The sequence below is a fragment of the Ipomoea nil genome, unplaced genomic scaffold, assembly GCF_001879475.1.
Source record: "Ipomoea nil cultivar Tokyo-kokei standard unplaced genomic scaffold, Asagao_1.1 scaffold1026, whole genome shotgun sequence".
In the NCBI taxonomy this organism is placed as follows: Eukaryota; Viridiplantae; Streptophyta; class Magnoliopsida; order Solanales; family Convolvulaceae; genus Ipomoea; species Ipomoea nil.
In genome coordinates, this window is record NW_017617454.1 from 551,062 (window position 1) to 563,856 (window position 12,795).

A 12,795-nucleotide genomic window follows, 5' to 3' on the forward strand; every position below is an offset into this window, starting at 1 on the left:
ATCCACCATACAAGATAAACACGGTTCCACCGCAAAATTTGCCAAAGACAAATAGTTGGGCTTCTTACAAAAAAGCCCAATAATTTTCCCGCCAAAGAGCCCAAGGACGTAAGTTACAGCAGCTCACTGTCAAAACTGGAAGTACAGTTGCTAGAGCTCGGAGCTGAAGTCTTCCGCTTCGCCCGAAAATCTGCCGCCGGTGAGTAACAGCGTCCGCAGATCACTTATAGCTCTTCATTTTCGGGATTATTTTAATATTTTCCCCTTTTGTTTTTTTGTTATTTTTTTACATTATGCAAAAGGCTGCTCCATTACGATTTCATCCGTGTAATTAGGGTTTTTCAAATTTAGCAAAGCAAACTTTTGAATAGCAATAGCTATTGCATAATTGCTGCTTCTCGAGCTGTACTCTCATTGGCAGTACTGTATAACTTTTCTGCTTTGTAGTGTTTCTGCCTTGCATTCAAATCAACTATTAAGCAAAGCTCGGGAGTTCGTGTTGATTTCTGTTTCTGTTTCTGTTCCTTTTTGGTTTTTAACATGTATTTGTTCATGTTTATGAGCAGAGGTATCGTAACTTGCTAGGTTGATTGTGGTGGACGCACTGTAGTTGAGGCATCAATGGGAGATGAAAAGGATGCCTTTTATGTGGTTCGAAAAGGTGACGTTATTGGTGTCTACAAGAGCTTAAGTGATCTCCAAGCTCTACTTCGATCCTGTGTAAGCTTTAGTATTCCTCTTAGAAAATCAGGAGTGTTTTATTTCTACTGTATTTTTTAGTAAGATTTTTTTTTTTTTTTTGGTAACACATTTTGACTTAAATAGTATAGTGTTAAGCTTTTCTGAAAAACATAGATGATGGTTTTGGATTCTAATCTTTCAGGTTGGTGATCCTCAAATAAGTGTTTTTAAAGGGTACCGCCTTGCCAAAGAATCTGAAGAGTATTTAGCCTCTCATGGGCTCAAAAGTGCAATGTACTCTATTGACACAAGTGATGTGCGAGATGATCTCTTTGGCATACTTGTTCCTTGCCCTTTCCGGGTAATCTTGGCTTAGTAGTATTCAGTACTTGATGTTTTTAGACCTTAGACTGAGTAATGTGCATTATTTAGCCTAAGTTGGTTCAGATAATTTGCTTCTATTCCTTAGAATGTGTCAACATAACTTGACAATTCGGGCTTCACCTATAAAAGGAAATGGCGAAGTTTCAAATCCTGGAAAGTGGTGTTATTTAATTATTTGATTTATTTTTGAAAGATTCATCTCTATATAGTATTAGAAAGTGCAAAGTTTGCTGTTACTCAGTTGGGATTCTGTAAATGAAACCTTGGATAAGAGGCATTATGTTTCTCCGTCATATACACTTCTTTTGCAAAGCCTATCCACTACAAATGCTAGCACGTCATTGACTTATTAAGTATTTTTGCAATTCCATATTAACAGATCCTATCAAATAACTGAGAAAAGGCTATTGTGTTTCAGCAACCAGGTTCTTCCAAAGATAAACCTCTCTGCAAGAATGTTCATGAGAAACGGCTGCAGGTAATGCTTATATCTTGATCTTTCAAGACAAAGTATGTTTTGCTGTAATAGTCTATGTATATATTGTTGTTAAATTTCCATACAGTGCTCATTCCTCCAATGTTGTAATGAGAAGCATACACTCACATTTTATAGATAGTAAGAAAAATATATAATTAACTTAGATATTTTTGAAATTTTCTAGTTACTTTGGTTGCTACGTGTGCCATCTACAGATATTAAGTGAAAATGCTAGCGATTCATTGTTGTCTTGACTGTCCTTTACTCCTTCTCCAGAGTGAAAGCTCCCATATATTTTGTTGTAGAGTTGGTTAGTACTTGTCTACTTGATGATCAAAATGATAATAATTAGTAATTACATTGTGAAGGACTTCTCATTACATACTTTGCAGTTCAAAAATGTCAAAATTTCAGTCATTAATCATATTTTTGAGAGAGGTTTCCTTTAAATTTGTTATTTGGTCAACAGGAAATGGCTGGATCTGCTTCATTTTCTGCAGCTAATCAGCAGAAGCATGCGAAATTAGATAACTTTCTTGAAGTCCCATCGGTTTCTTCTTATTGTGTGAGTATTCTAGTCTTTTCTCTCATGTTTAAAAGGATGTTACTATGTGACTATCAGGGAAAACATTGGCCATGTAAAGCCATATCTCCGTCTCTTTCTTCAATCTACTGGAGACTGAACTTTTATTGGAGATGAGAAAATTAACTGTTGTGATCTTGCTTAGTCTTCTTACGTAAAATAAACTGAAGATCTTACATTCTTTATATAATGAATCTGGATGCATTTATAACTAATCACAAGTTTCTAACTACTATTAGACTTCTGAGCCCCAGGCTAGCTCCTTAAAGTTTGTTGCCTTCCTCTGTTCTGCTTCCTTCACATGGTAGATATCTTTATATGGTTTTGCTTACAGCTTCAAAGTGTTTCATTAAAGATAGACTGGTATTTGTTATGTGCAGGTTTCCTGCATTCTTGAGTTTGATGGTGCTTCAAAGGGAAATCCTGGACTAGCTGGTGCAGGGGCTGTGCTCCGTGCTGCAGATGGAAGTATTGTATGTATTATTTTTCTTTAGTAAATGTGCCTAACATTTGTGGTTTCTAGCTTTTAACGCTTTTATTCCATTTTGTGTAGGTTTTTAGGTTGCGTGAAGGTGTGGGTGTTGCAACAAACAATGCTGCTGAGTATAGAGGTGTAATATTAGGGTTGAAGTATGCTCTTGAGAAAGGCTTTAAACACATACGTGTCCAAGGAGACTCAAAGCTTGTCTGTATGCAGGTCTCATCTCTCTTTTTGTCTAAAGCTTCTGATCACTTTCCTTTAGTCAATGAGATTATTTATAGGCGTTGAATGTAATTTCCTTGCAATTGAATTGAAATTCGTTGAAGCCCTAAATTACATTGTTTGGTTGGAGGGAATTGTCCATTGAATTGGAATTCATACCCCCTACCCGTGAATTCTAATTCAATGGAAGAAGGAAAAGGGAAAAATGGGAAATTGACATATTTGTCCTCAATTATTATTATTATTATTATTATTATTATTATTATTACACCACAAGGACATTTTAGTCTTTATATGATTTTTTTCCTTCCCATTCCTAATAATCTATTCATCTCTACCAAACAATGTAATTTGAATTCCATACTTCATTCCCACGGAATTACAATTCTTTTCCTTCCTAATTCCTTCCTCCCAACCAAACACCTTGATATTAGTTTTATTTTCTTTTCCACATAGGGTTCATTTGATCTCAGAACATTCTTCAAAAATCCAATGAATCATGCATGGTAATTAATATCTGCATCAATTCTTTCATTTACAACTTTCTAATGCTCTTCTTGTGGAACAGACTCAAGGAATTTGGAGAACCAAGAACCAGAACATGGCTGAACTGTCTAAGGTGGTCAAAGAGCTAAAGAATCAATTTATGTCTTTCCAGATCAACCATGTTGAGAGAGTATGAAGAAATATTTCCTTTATCTTAATCTCGAGCTCCTTGCTTACATAACACATTCTACTATTTGTGATGAGTCAAGGATACTTTGGTTGGTTGTTTATGATTTCACATAGGAGAATGTGCTCATATAATTTGTAGTTAGGTACAGAAAAAAAGCTTTTTATCTTTAGTCATAGAATGCCACTCCTAATGTCCTCTTGTTTAACAACACTTTAAAGTGCCACTTGGGACCTTATGCTGTTTTGCATCCTCATTCCAAGCATTAATATGCTTCACTTGACAGGAATACAACACCGAAGCCGATGCCCTGGCCAATCTTGCAGTTTATCTGAAGAGTATGTAGACCTTTGCTCTCATTCCATTCTTACTACTTTTTCAATATTTTGAGCTAGATTGGTTTTATTGTTTTTGACAATATTACAAGAACTTGATGCTTCGTGCAGATGGCGAAATTCAAGTGGAATATGACGTGAAGTAGGCGAATGCAATTATGCAAAGCCCTCTCATCCAGTATCAAGTTTATGGACTCTGAGAGGATTGTCCCTCACACTTTCACACACAATGTCATCCGATCAAATGTAGATACATGGTTTGTGATGTCTGTAACCTAATTTGAGGATGCTTGTCTTTAGGGATTCTTAAACTGACACTGTAGGTAGTTATTTATGTAGATATTTGTATTAACAAGCTCGTCTCTTCTTTTTAACGTCTTCGCCCTATTGAATTTATAGCTGCCGTTACTTGACCAATTTTCAGGGCTAGTTTTTCATCCCACGCAGAAACTAGCCACTGAATTCTTATATAATTATGTCCAAATTATATAATGTTACGTTTCATATTATAATTAGAAACATCATAGTGATGTTAAGATTATGTGAACTGCTGTCTTTCCTACTAATTTGCAAGTAGCAACTATTAAGCACATGCATGTTATAACTTCATGTCGCCTTTACTCTAAGAATCCACAATTGTCCCATTAAGTATATATATATATATATATATATATTGTGGTGATACATAAGGTCCTTAAAGTACAGCTACTGATAGAGCACGCAGAAGGCCAGGAATAGAAGAGGAAACTGGAAACATCTTTTCTGCAATTGGTCGCCTTTGATTAGAAAGTTTCATGTACATTGCGTGAATCTCATAACAGAGTTAGGTGTTTCAATTCCCTGTGCTTGTCCTCTCTCCATCACGTTACTTCTTCCATTATGCACCAACAATGGTTACTTTCAAGGCACCTACATTAAAAAAACACACACACCTCCATGGACTTTTTTTTTTTTTAAATGACGTGAAATTTTCAGTTATTATCCCAGAGTGTGTTTGGGATAAACTAGTTTAGGTTGTCCATAGCTGATCGGTTCAAATTAAGAACGCTAATAGGTCGCTCTTGTTAGAAGCTGAACTTGCAATCTTATGATTACCAAGTCAACAACTTGATTGGGAGGGAGGTTGGCGGTGATTGTGTTACATGTGTACGAAGACACATTGTGTTCCTTCACAGATATGCATGATCTCTTCTTCTTATCTTGCTTTGTTAATTAATTTGGCAGTTGTCAGTGGCCTCCAGAAGAGATGGGCACAGAAGGAATCGGCAGACGCCAGTAATATTATATTTCAATGGATCTCAGCTTCCTACTGTCCGTCTGAAACAATAATGTATTACTCCAATAGAACCAATGAAACAAAAACCCCAAAATATATATGGCAGCGCTTTACCATTTTTAGGCGGATTAGAATGGGGTTTGACAACACATTTTAACTTCTAATCTATGTACCAATTTAACGCGTTGAAACATACATATCAAATTCACGACTAATGTTGTTGACTAATGTTGTACTGTTGAATGTGTCATGTGATCTCACATGGTGTCTGTCTGAGTAAATCTAAGTTTTATCCATATTTTAATCCTCATTAGAAGATTCTCAATTAGTGGGCACCTTAATTGCCTTCACCTTGCGTCTTATCATTTATTTTTTAAAATCTTTTTTAATTTAATTATCATCTATGCTTGGAGACAATCTTACTCTCTGCACCAAGCATGTCTCTGTTAACATCGGTATAAAAAAAATGTAAAAAAAAAAAAAATTACCTGGAAGGCACTCCCACGTAATAGCTGACCTATACAGAAACAAACAAAAAAATTCGAGTTTCTATAGACAGACTTCGTGCGTCGATTGATTAAAAATGGCAACTGGCTCACACTAGATGATGCCACTATGCCAATAGAGTTACTATTTTAATTGGTTTATATAACCAAACATGAATTTTATGTCAAACTATTTATAATAAAAAAATATTAAAAGCTATTAAAAAAAGGAAGAAATTGTAATTTTTGTTTCTGAGTGCTGGTCATGCTCACTTTTCGTCCCTAAGTTATTATTGGGGTTGTACTTTTCGTCCCTGAGTTATAAGGTAATTATATGATTCGTTTATAAGTGTTGATCATACTCACTTTTTGTCCCTAAGTTATCATTGACGTTGCACGCGTCCGTCTGGGCGCACTGCTTGCACGTAATTTGAGTCCGCCTTTACTTTTTCTCTCACCTGTGAGCCCCTCAAAAAACTAAAATTTGCAGAAAAAAAAAAAAAAAAACTACCCCCAAAACTCATCCCTACACTAGTTAAAAACCATTTTTTGGTTTTCTGATATGCAAAAACTCCATAAAATCCACAAGTATGGATATTCTTAGTAGATCTTTCACGGTTTTTGAGAATAAAATAGCCAACATGGAGGAGAAAGAAGAAAAAAGTTCCTCTTGCAAAGAGGGGTTTTTCGCAGAAATGTGGGACCCACTACAGAACAAGCACATCCACGCCGCTCACGCGTGAATGTCACAATTGCGCCCAGCGAGCGCATATATGGTGTTGTTTAGATTTTTTTTTTTTGAAATCAACTTTATTTTATTATTTTTTTTCTTTTTTCTCTTCCTTCCTATATTATCTTTCCTAATCACACTTACAAAACTCTTCAAAAACTACATTAAAAATAAAAATCACTATTAAAGATGCCCTAAATAGTATTATAATATAGGAAAGAGCATATTATTTAAAAAAAAAAAAAGGGAGGCATGGAGCGTGTACTGTGTAGCTATGCATAATGCACTGATGTTGACTAGAACGGAAGCAAATCCAACCTGGCAAATAATAATTACCCTCTGCTTACTAGTTGTATATATTACTAGTGTATATATATATATATAATTATTTTTTGGTGATAAAAAAAATTCTCAGTCATTATATACGGAGTAATAAGTAAAATTTGTTCTGGTGTAATAATTTAAAAATTTATATACAATAACTCAATAAGAAAAGTGTTCGGCAAAAATTAAATTTATAATTTTTAAATATATTTTAAGTATCAATATGGGTACGAGTTGTAAATATTATTCAACGGAGAGGCATCCGGACACATGGTACAATGGTAGTCCATATATATCATTGTAATAATTCCAGCTGTTCACATAGGTTTACTCCCTCATGTGCTGTTTAATAATTGCAGGTTTTTTCACTGTTCATTATTCTTGGATCCGGATAAGAACAATGAATAAAAAGATTGATTATTTTGCTTTTCACAACAAGTCCATGGGCTCCTTTACTCAATTTCTCTTTGTTTTTAAAAGTTATAAACACAAATTCGACGAATAAGAGAAAATTGGATATAATAGGCAGGAGCCCGAGAAAAAAATAAAATAATAGTTAAGAACGATGGTTAGATAGAAAGGTAGAATGGTACTTTGTGGTCTAGCTATACCAAATTATTTTGTGGTATTGAACAAATATTACATTATAACAGAGTCGGTAGTACTAAAAAAAAAACATCAAAATGGTGAAAAGTGACAAATATTTATATAATTAAATTTGTGTTTCCTCCTCTATAACTTCATGCATGCCAACTCACATTTTGACTAACAGTATGCACAAATTAAAATTTGTGTTATCATTAAATAACAAGTTTGAGTGTAAATTAGATAATAAAAGTAAACTAAAATTTAATAATTTCTTGATCTAAGATGAAGATCACAATATATGTTTTAAAGAGAACGTAACATCCTTACATCCCCATTGGACAATATCTCCTGTCCCTCTATATATACCAAACTCTGGTTGGTCTTCATCTTCACCATTCACCTTCTTAAAACCCTAACTAGCTCAGAGCCACCATGGATTTCAAACCACTGTTTCTACTTCTCTTCTTCCTCTCTGCTACAACCGCCACAGCTCCGGCTCCTCCGGTAGCCAAGCCACCGCCAACTCCTTATCCGCCTGCCGTCAAGACAGCACCGCCTCCACCGACGCCGCCGCGCGCGCCTGTCAAGCAGACACCTCCTCCTCCTCCTGCACCAGTCAAGACAACTCCCCCTCCGCCGCCTGCTCCAGTCAAGGCGCCGCCGTCTCCTCCTTCGCCGCCGGCGAAGCCACCCGTCGGACCTCCTGCTACCCCAGTATATCCGGCGCCCCCTCCCCATCCGCCGAGAAACAGAGAAGGTAAGAAAAAAAATATACATTATATATTTTCATCTGTAGTTTTTGTCTATATACGAAACTAATACTACGACGCGCTGTGGGGAATGTGCAGAGTGCGCGCCGCCATGCACGGTGAGGTGCAAGCTGCACTCGAGGAAGAAAGTGTGCCTGAGAGCGTGCATGACCTGCTGTGAACGCTGCAAATGCGTGCCGCCGGGGCAGTACGGCAACCTGGAGAAGTGCGGTAGCTGCTACGCCAACATGACCACCCGCGGCGGCCGGCGCAAGTGCCCCTAGATCCCCGGCCGACCTCAATCCGCCATTGTTGCGCCTTTCTAGGAGCTCTTTAATTTATTGTCACTACTATATATGCCCCTCCTCGATGTAGCTGTATTTCTCTCATATCTCTACTCTACCAACCTAAGAATATATTCTATTCTCTAAATCTCTATCTTCGGTATTATGGCACAATTAACTCCTAAATAAAACTATCACTTTAATTGCTTAATAATGCTCACAATTAAGCTTTATTTATGACAAAATAAACACCATAACATGACATGCCAAGAATCTTGTAATTCAATGACAATAAGACCCTGGGTGAAAGTGAAAGGTTTAAGGTTGAGTTTCATCCTTTTATAGCTAAATCAATTAGGTGTTACTTAGGTTGTTTTAATTCTGGTGGTCTTTTTACCGGTTAGATTATAAAGTATGTTTCACTTAAAGTGCGCATATTTAAATAGTGACCTTTGGTTTATTTTATTATAATTTTTTATTACTTAACATAAAAATATAGGTTTTATTTAGATTTCAGGGTGTAACTTCGAGTAAATTAAAAGTGACTAATTTTTTTTGTAAATTAATGAAACACCGTGTAACATGTCCATATAAAAAGTGGAAGAAATGTAGCATTGATGATGGATCAGTGGGATTCAATTCAATTCAATTCTGCAGTAGTAAAGTAAGACGTGAAGAGATGTAGGTCTTAAAATGTCGAACCACCCCCTGAGTGTTACATTAATATGGAGTGTTGCCAGTTTGGTAAGTGGTTGTTAGTTGTTAATTGATTGTGTTAATTAAAATGTATAATTAGTTGATAACATTAGCGGATTGTATAAAGGTGTTTGGTAAATTAGCTATTAGTTGATAGCTATTTAGTATAATTTTTTTTTTTTTTTTCAAAAAGTTAATTGAAAAAGTTGGTTTGAGTAGCTTTTTAAAGTTTAACATTTTGGAGTTACAAAAAACCAATTAACCAAACACTTATATTGATTTTTTAACAAAGTTAAACAATTAATAGTAGTCAAATAAGTCAAAATTGATGCTAACATTTTACCAAACAGGGCCTATATACCTTCACTCTTTTACGGGTGTGGTTGGTTCGTATGGGAATCGGAATCAGAACTGAAATCAAATACTTAGTAATGGTAATGTGTTTTGGTGAAAATATTTTATATGTTTGGTAGTATAGTGGAATTGGAATGATACCAATATTGATGTTTGGTTATGTATGACCATATAATAGGAATAAAAGTTTAAAAATACAAAAACAAAAATAAAGGCAATTGATCATTAATATAATAAATATCCAAAGCACCAATATGAACCAAAAAAAATCAAAAACAAAAATCTAAAAGTACTAATTCAAACTTAAAAATTAGATTATCAATCAAAAAATTGAAATGATACCCGTTTTTAATTAAAGAATGTGATTTTTAATAGGAGGGATAATCAAATCACCTAGTTATGTTTTAAAAAATTGTCAACTAATAAATACTAATTATAATTTTGATTATTAATCCTAACATGTAAACTCATGAGCCAAACATATACCTTAATTTAGAGCAAAATGGTAGACCATATTTCTTATTTGTTTATTCTCTTCCTTTAATAAAATCAAAATATGGAGACAAAAAAATTTACTCCATTAAATTATACTTGTCATTTTTCATAATGTTATGTACACCATTTTCTATTAAAGAAACATGTACCATTGTACCTCCACTAAACGATAAATAATACGGAGACGCGCAGTATGTAGTGGTATTTAATAAGATTAATAATGGCGATGGTACCACACTCTTTATCATTTTATATATTGATGGGTAAATAAAAATCATAATTTTTTTTTCTCCTATACCCTTTAACAGTGCATTTCATTTTTTTTTTTATTGAAATAATATTTTTTTGGACCTTCTATACAATTAAATTTTGTGTATGGTAGACAAAATAATGGGTTGCTGAGCAGGTGTTGTCTTGTTTTTACAGCATTAAGCTAGTAGTACAAGCAAGGCACTGACAGTGAATATGGCATTACCATGCTTTTAGCCTACCTACTCCATATTTCCGTGAAAAGCGACTTCCTTTATCTGTATCTCGAATTTCTCATTTCTTTACCATATATGTGGTGGTGTGGCGGTGGTAGTGTGGTGGCGGTGGTTGTAATGGTGGTGATGGTGATAACGGTGGTGTGGTGATAGTGTGGTCATGGACCGGTGGTTGTGGTGGTGGTGGTGGTGGGTGATGTTGGTGTGAAAATTGAAAAATGACTTCTCCCAAGGATGATGGCAAGTCATTTTCTAAGAAAATGATGTTATTTTTCTTTGATTAAAGAGTCATTTTCCTTTATTGGGCCGACCCAGTGCGAACGAGAATTAGTTTGAATATAGTACGAGCCTAATGGTGTCTTTTACCGTTAGAGTCAGCTCAAGATACATCGTGATCTGAGCCCCTAAAAAAAAAGAGTCATTGTCCTTTGACTTACAGTTTTTACTCTTTACCAAACACTAAAAATATGAAAATGATTTTAAAAAATCTATTTTCAGATTTTCAAACACACCTGATAGCATCATTATTATTTTCCACGATAAAGGTTACATATACTACTATAAGTACCATAAACTTAATTCATATTCAGGCCCAATGCTAGTGGACGTAATCGAGCTTGCCTTCCTTCTGAGCCCAAGTTGGCCCAACCCTAGTGTATGGTATCAGGCTGCCCTGCATTACTTCTTAAGCCCAATCCAGTAATTGGGCCGGCCTGCTTCCCTCTCGAGTCTAGTTTAACGTATGGTACAGCCCAATTCATGCTGATGGGCTGGCCTTTTACATAGTACCATACTAGATTGTTGAATCTCATTAACCGTCACGTGTATAATTTTTGTTAAGCTTTCCAATTTCAATTCAACCATCAAATTAAAAAAATATATAAAAACATCAAATGTGCTTTTTGTTGTAATGTTGTTGTATTGTTTGTGCCCGTTGGCCATTAGCTCCTAATCGGTTAATTGTAGGATTGGATCAATATAGATAAACGTAAATGTACAAGACAAAGAGAAGTAGAACAAGAGACAAGGAGAGTCATTCCATTGCACTAGTCCACTCAATACAATGTTACAACAAGCATATATAATGTACAAATAATAATGATGATACTAATGATGACCATTATAACAGTTATGTATTGAATGCCCATAATGTCCACCATAATAATATATTTATAACACTCCCCCTTGGACATTATTTTATCAACGATCTTGCCTCGTTAAAGACTTGCTAGGAAAACCCTGTGGGAAAAACCTAGACAATAAGAGAGTACAATAGAAAATATATTCATGCTTCATTAAAAACTTCACTAGGAAAACCACGTGGGAAAAAAACTTAGTTGAAGAAAAGAGTACCTGATATATGTAAAAACATATATTGTATTTGGTCGCCTCATTAAAAACCTTAACTTAAGAAAACCCTGTAGGAAAAACTTAGTTAAGGGAAAAAGAGTACACCATAAGCGCAGCCTTCAGAGCATAATCTGCATAATCTTCAGGATTTTGGAGTTTGTTCATTTATTAACCAATTATTTTGCAATTTTCCCCATTGTCATTACTATATCATACTCATGCCTCGTTAAAAAACCACATGGCATGCATATGCTGCAAAAAGTATAACTATTAGTCTTTTAAAGACCCAATCTACATGATTGACTCGAGTGAATGTACTTCCTATCTCCCCCTGAAGATAACAATCTTCAAATTCTATATTACCTGTAAAATCATTGTTTCTAAAGGGTGTAGAGAAGGGATATGGTACAATCTTCAGGATTGTCATTAGAATTTATCATATTTTCTCATGATCATCTGGACCAATAAAATTATACCTGTAAAATCATTGTTTCTAAAGGGTGTAGAGAAGGGATATGGTACAATCTTCAGGATTGTCATTAGAATTTATCATATTTTCTCATGATCATCTGGACCAATAAAATTATTTATAGTTTATATTTTGTTGCTCCCCCTAAATATAATAATTTTCTTTACCTACACGTATCAATCTTATGGATTTTTTTTTTGTAGGTATACATTTGCTAACTTGTCACTGGAGCAAACCTTCTGAACAAATATTTTATCACTCTTCTGGAGTTCATGTGGATCAAGGTATTTTATATCATGAAAAACTATATACATTTTTATCTGTAACAAGTATGATGACTTCATGCCAAAAAGCATCAATACGAGTATTTTTACCTTGATTTTGCTATTCGTTATCTTATCTCATAACTTAACATCATCAAACTCTTTATATATTTCATTGATATTTACACCATAAATATTGACTGAGATAATAAATAAGTCCATTATCAACTCTTTATTGAGCACATAATGGTACATATTATTCCTTCTATATGAGGATAATAACCCTATTCGCAACTCTCTAAAAAGTAAATAATGGCACTTAAATAAATCCTCATTTCGGGAATTATAAATCCATTAGAGATTTTCAAGATAAATTAGAGGATATATTTAGAATATTTTCAAGAGGAAAC

At 34.7% G+C, this 12,795-nt stretch overlaps 2 protein-coding genes across 3 annotated transcripts; both read left to right on the top strand.

Moving 5' to 3' along the window:
- The first annotated feature begins 95 nt into the window (after positions 1 to 95).
- On the top strand, positions 96 to 4,254 carry LOC109180502. 2 transcript variants are annotated; one of them, XM_019330124.1, is made up of 10 exons: positions 96 to 199; positions 567 to 720; positions 884 to 1,042; positions 1,484 to 1,543; positions 2,013 to 2,108; positions 2,507 to 2,599; positions 2,680 to 2,823; positions 3,398 to 3,505; positions 3,789 to 3,840; positions 3,949 to 4,254. In XM_019330124.1, the coding sequence occupies exons 2-10, from the start codon at positions 622 to 624 to the stop codon at positions 3,981 to 3,983; spliced, it is 846 nt and encodes a 281-aa protein (XP_019185669.1). In that variant the 5' UTR covers positions 96 to 199; positions 567 to 621; the 3' UTR covers positions 3,984 to 4,254. The 2 variants fall into 2 exon arrangements, with proteins under 2 accessions (XP_019185669.1, XP_019185671.1); XM_019330126.1 differs by lacking the exon at positions 96 to 199 and having other exon boundaries at positions 547 to 720.
- Positions 4,255 to 7,580: 3,326 nt separating this feature from the next.
- On the top strand, positions 7,581 to 8,444 carry LOC109180171 (gibberellin-regulated protein 14-like). Its single transcript, XM_019329655.1, has 2 exons — positions 7,581 to 7,997; positions 8,089 to 8,444. The coding sequence occupies exons 1-2, from the start codon at positions 7,673 to 7,675 to the stop codon at positions 8,271 to 8,273; spliced, it is 510 nt and encodes a 169-aa protein (XP_019185200.1). The 5' UTR covers positions 7,581 to 7,672; the 3' UTR covers positions 8,274 to 8,444.
- Positions 8,445 to 12,795: the final 4,351 nt, after the last annotated feature.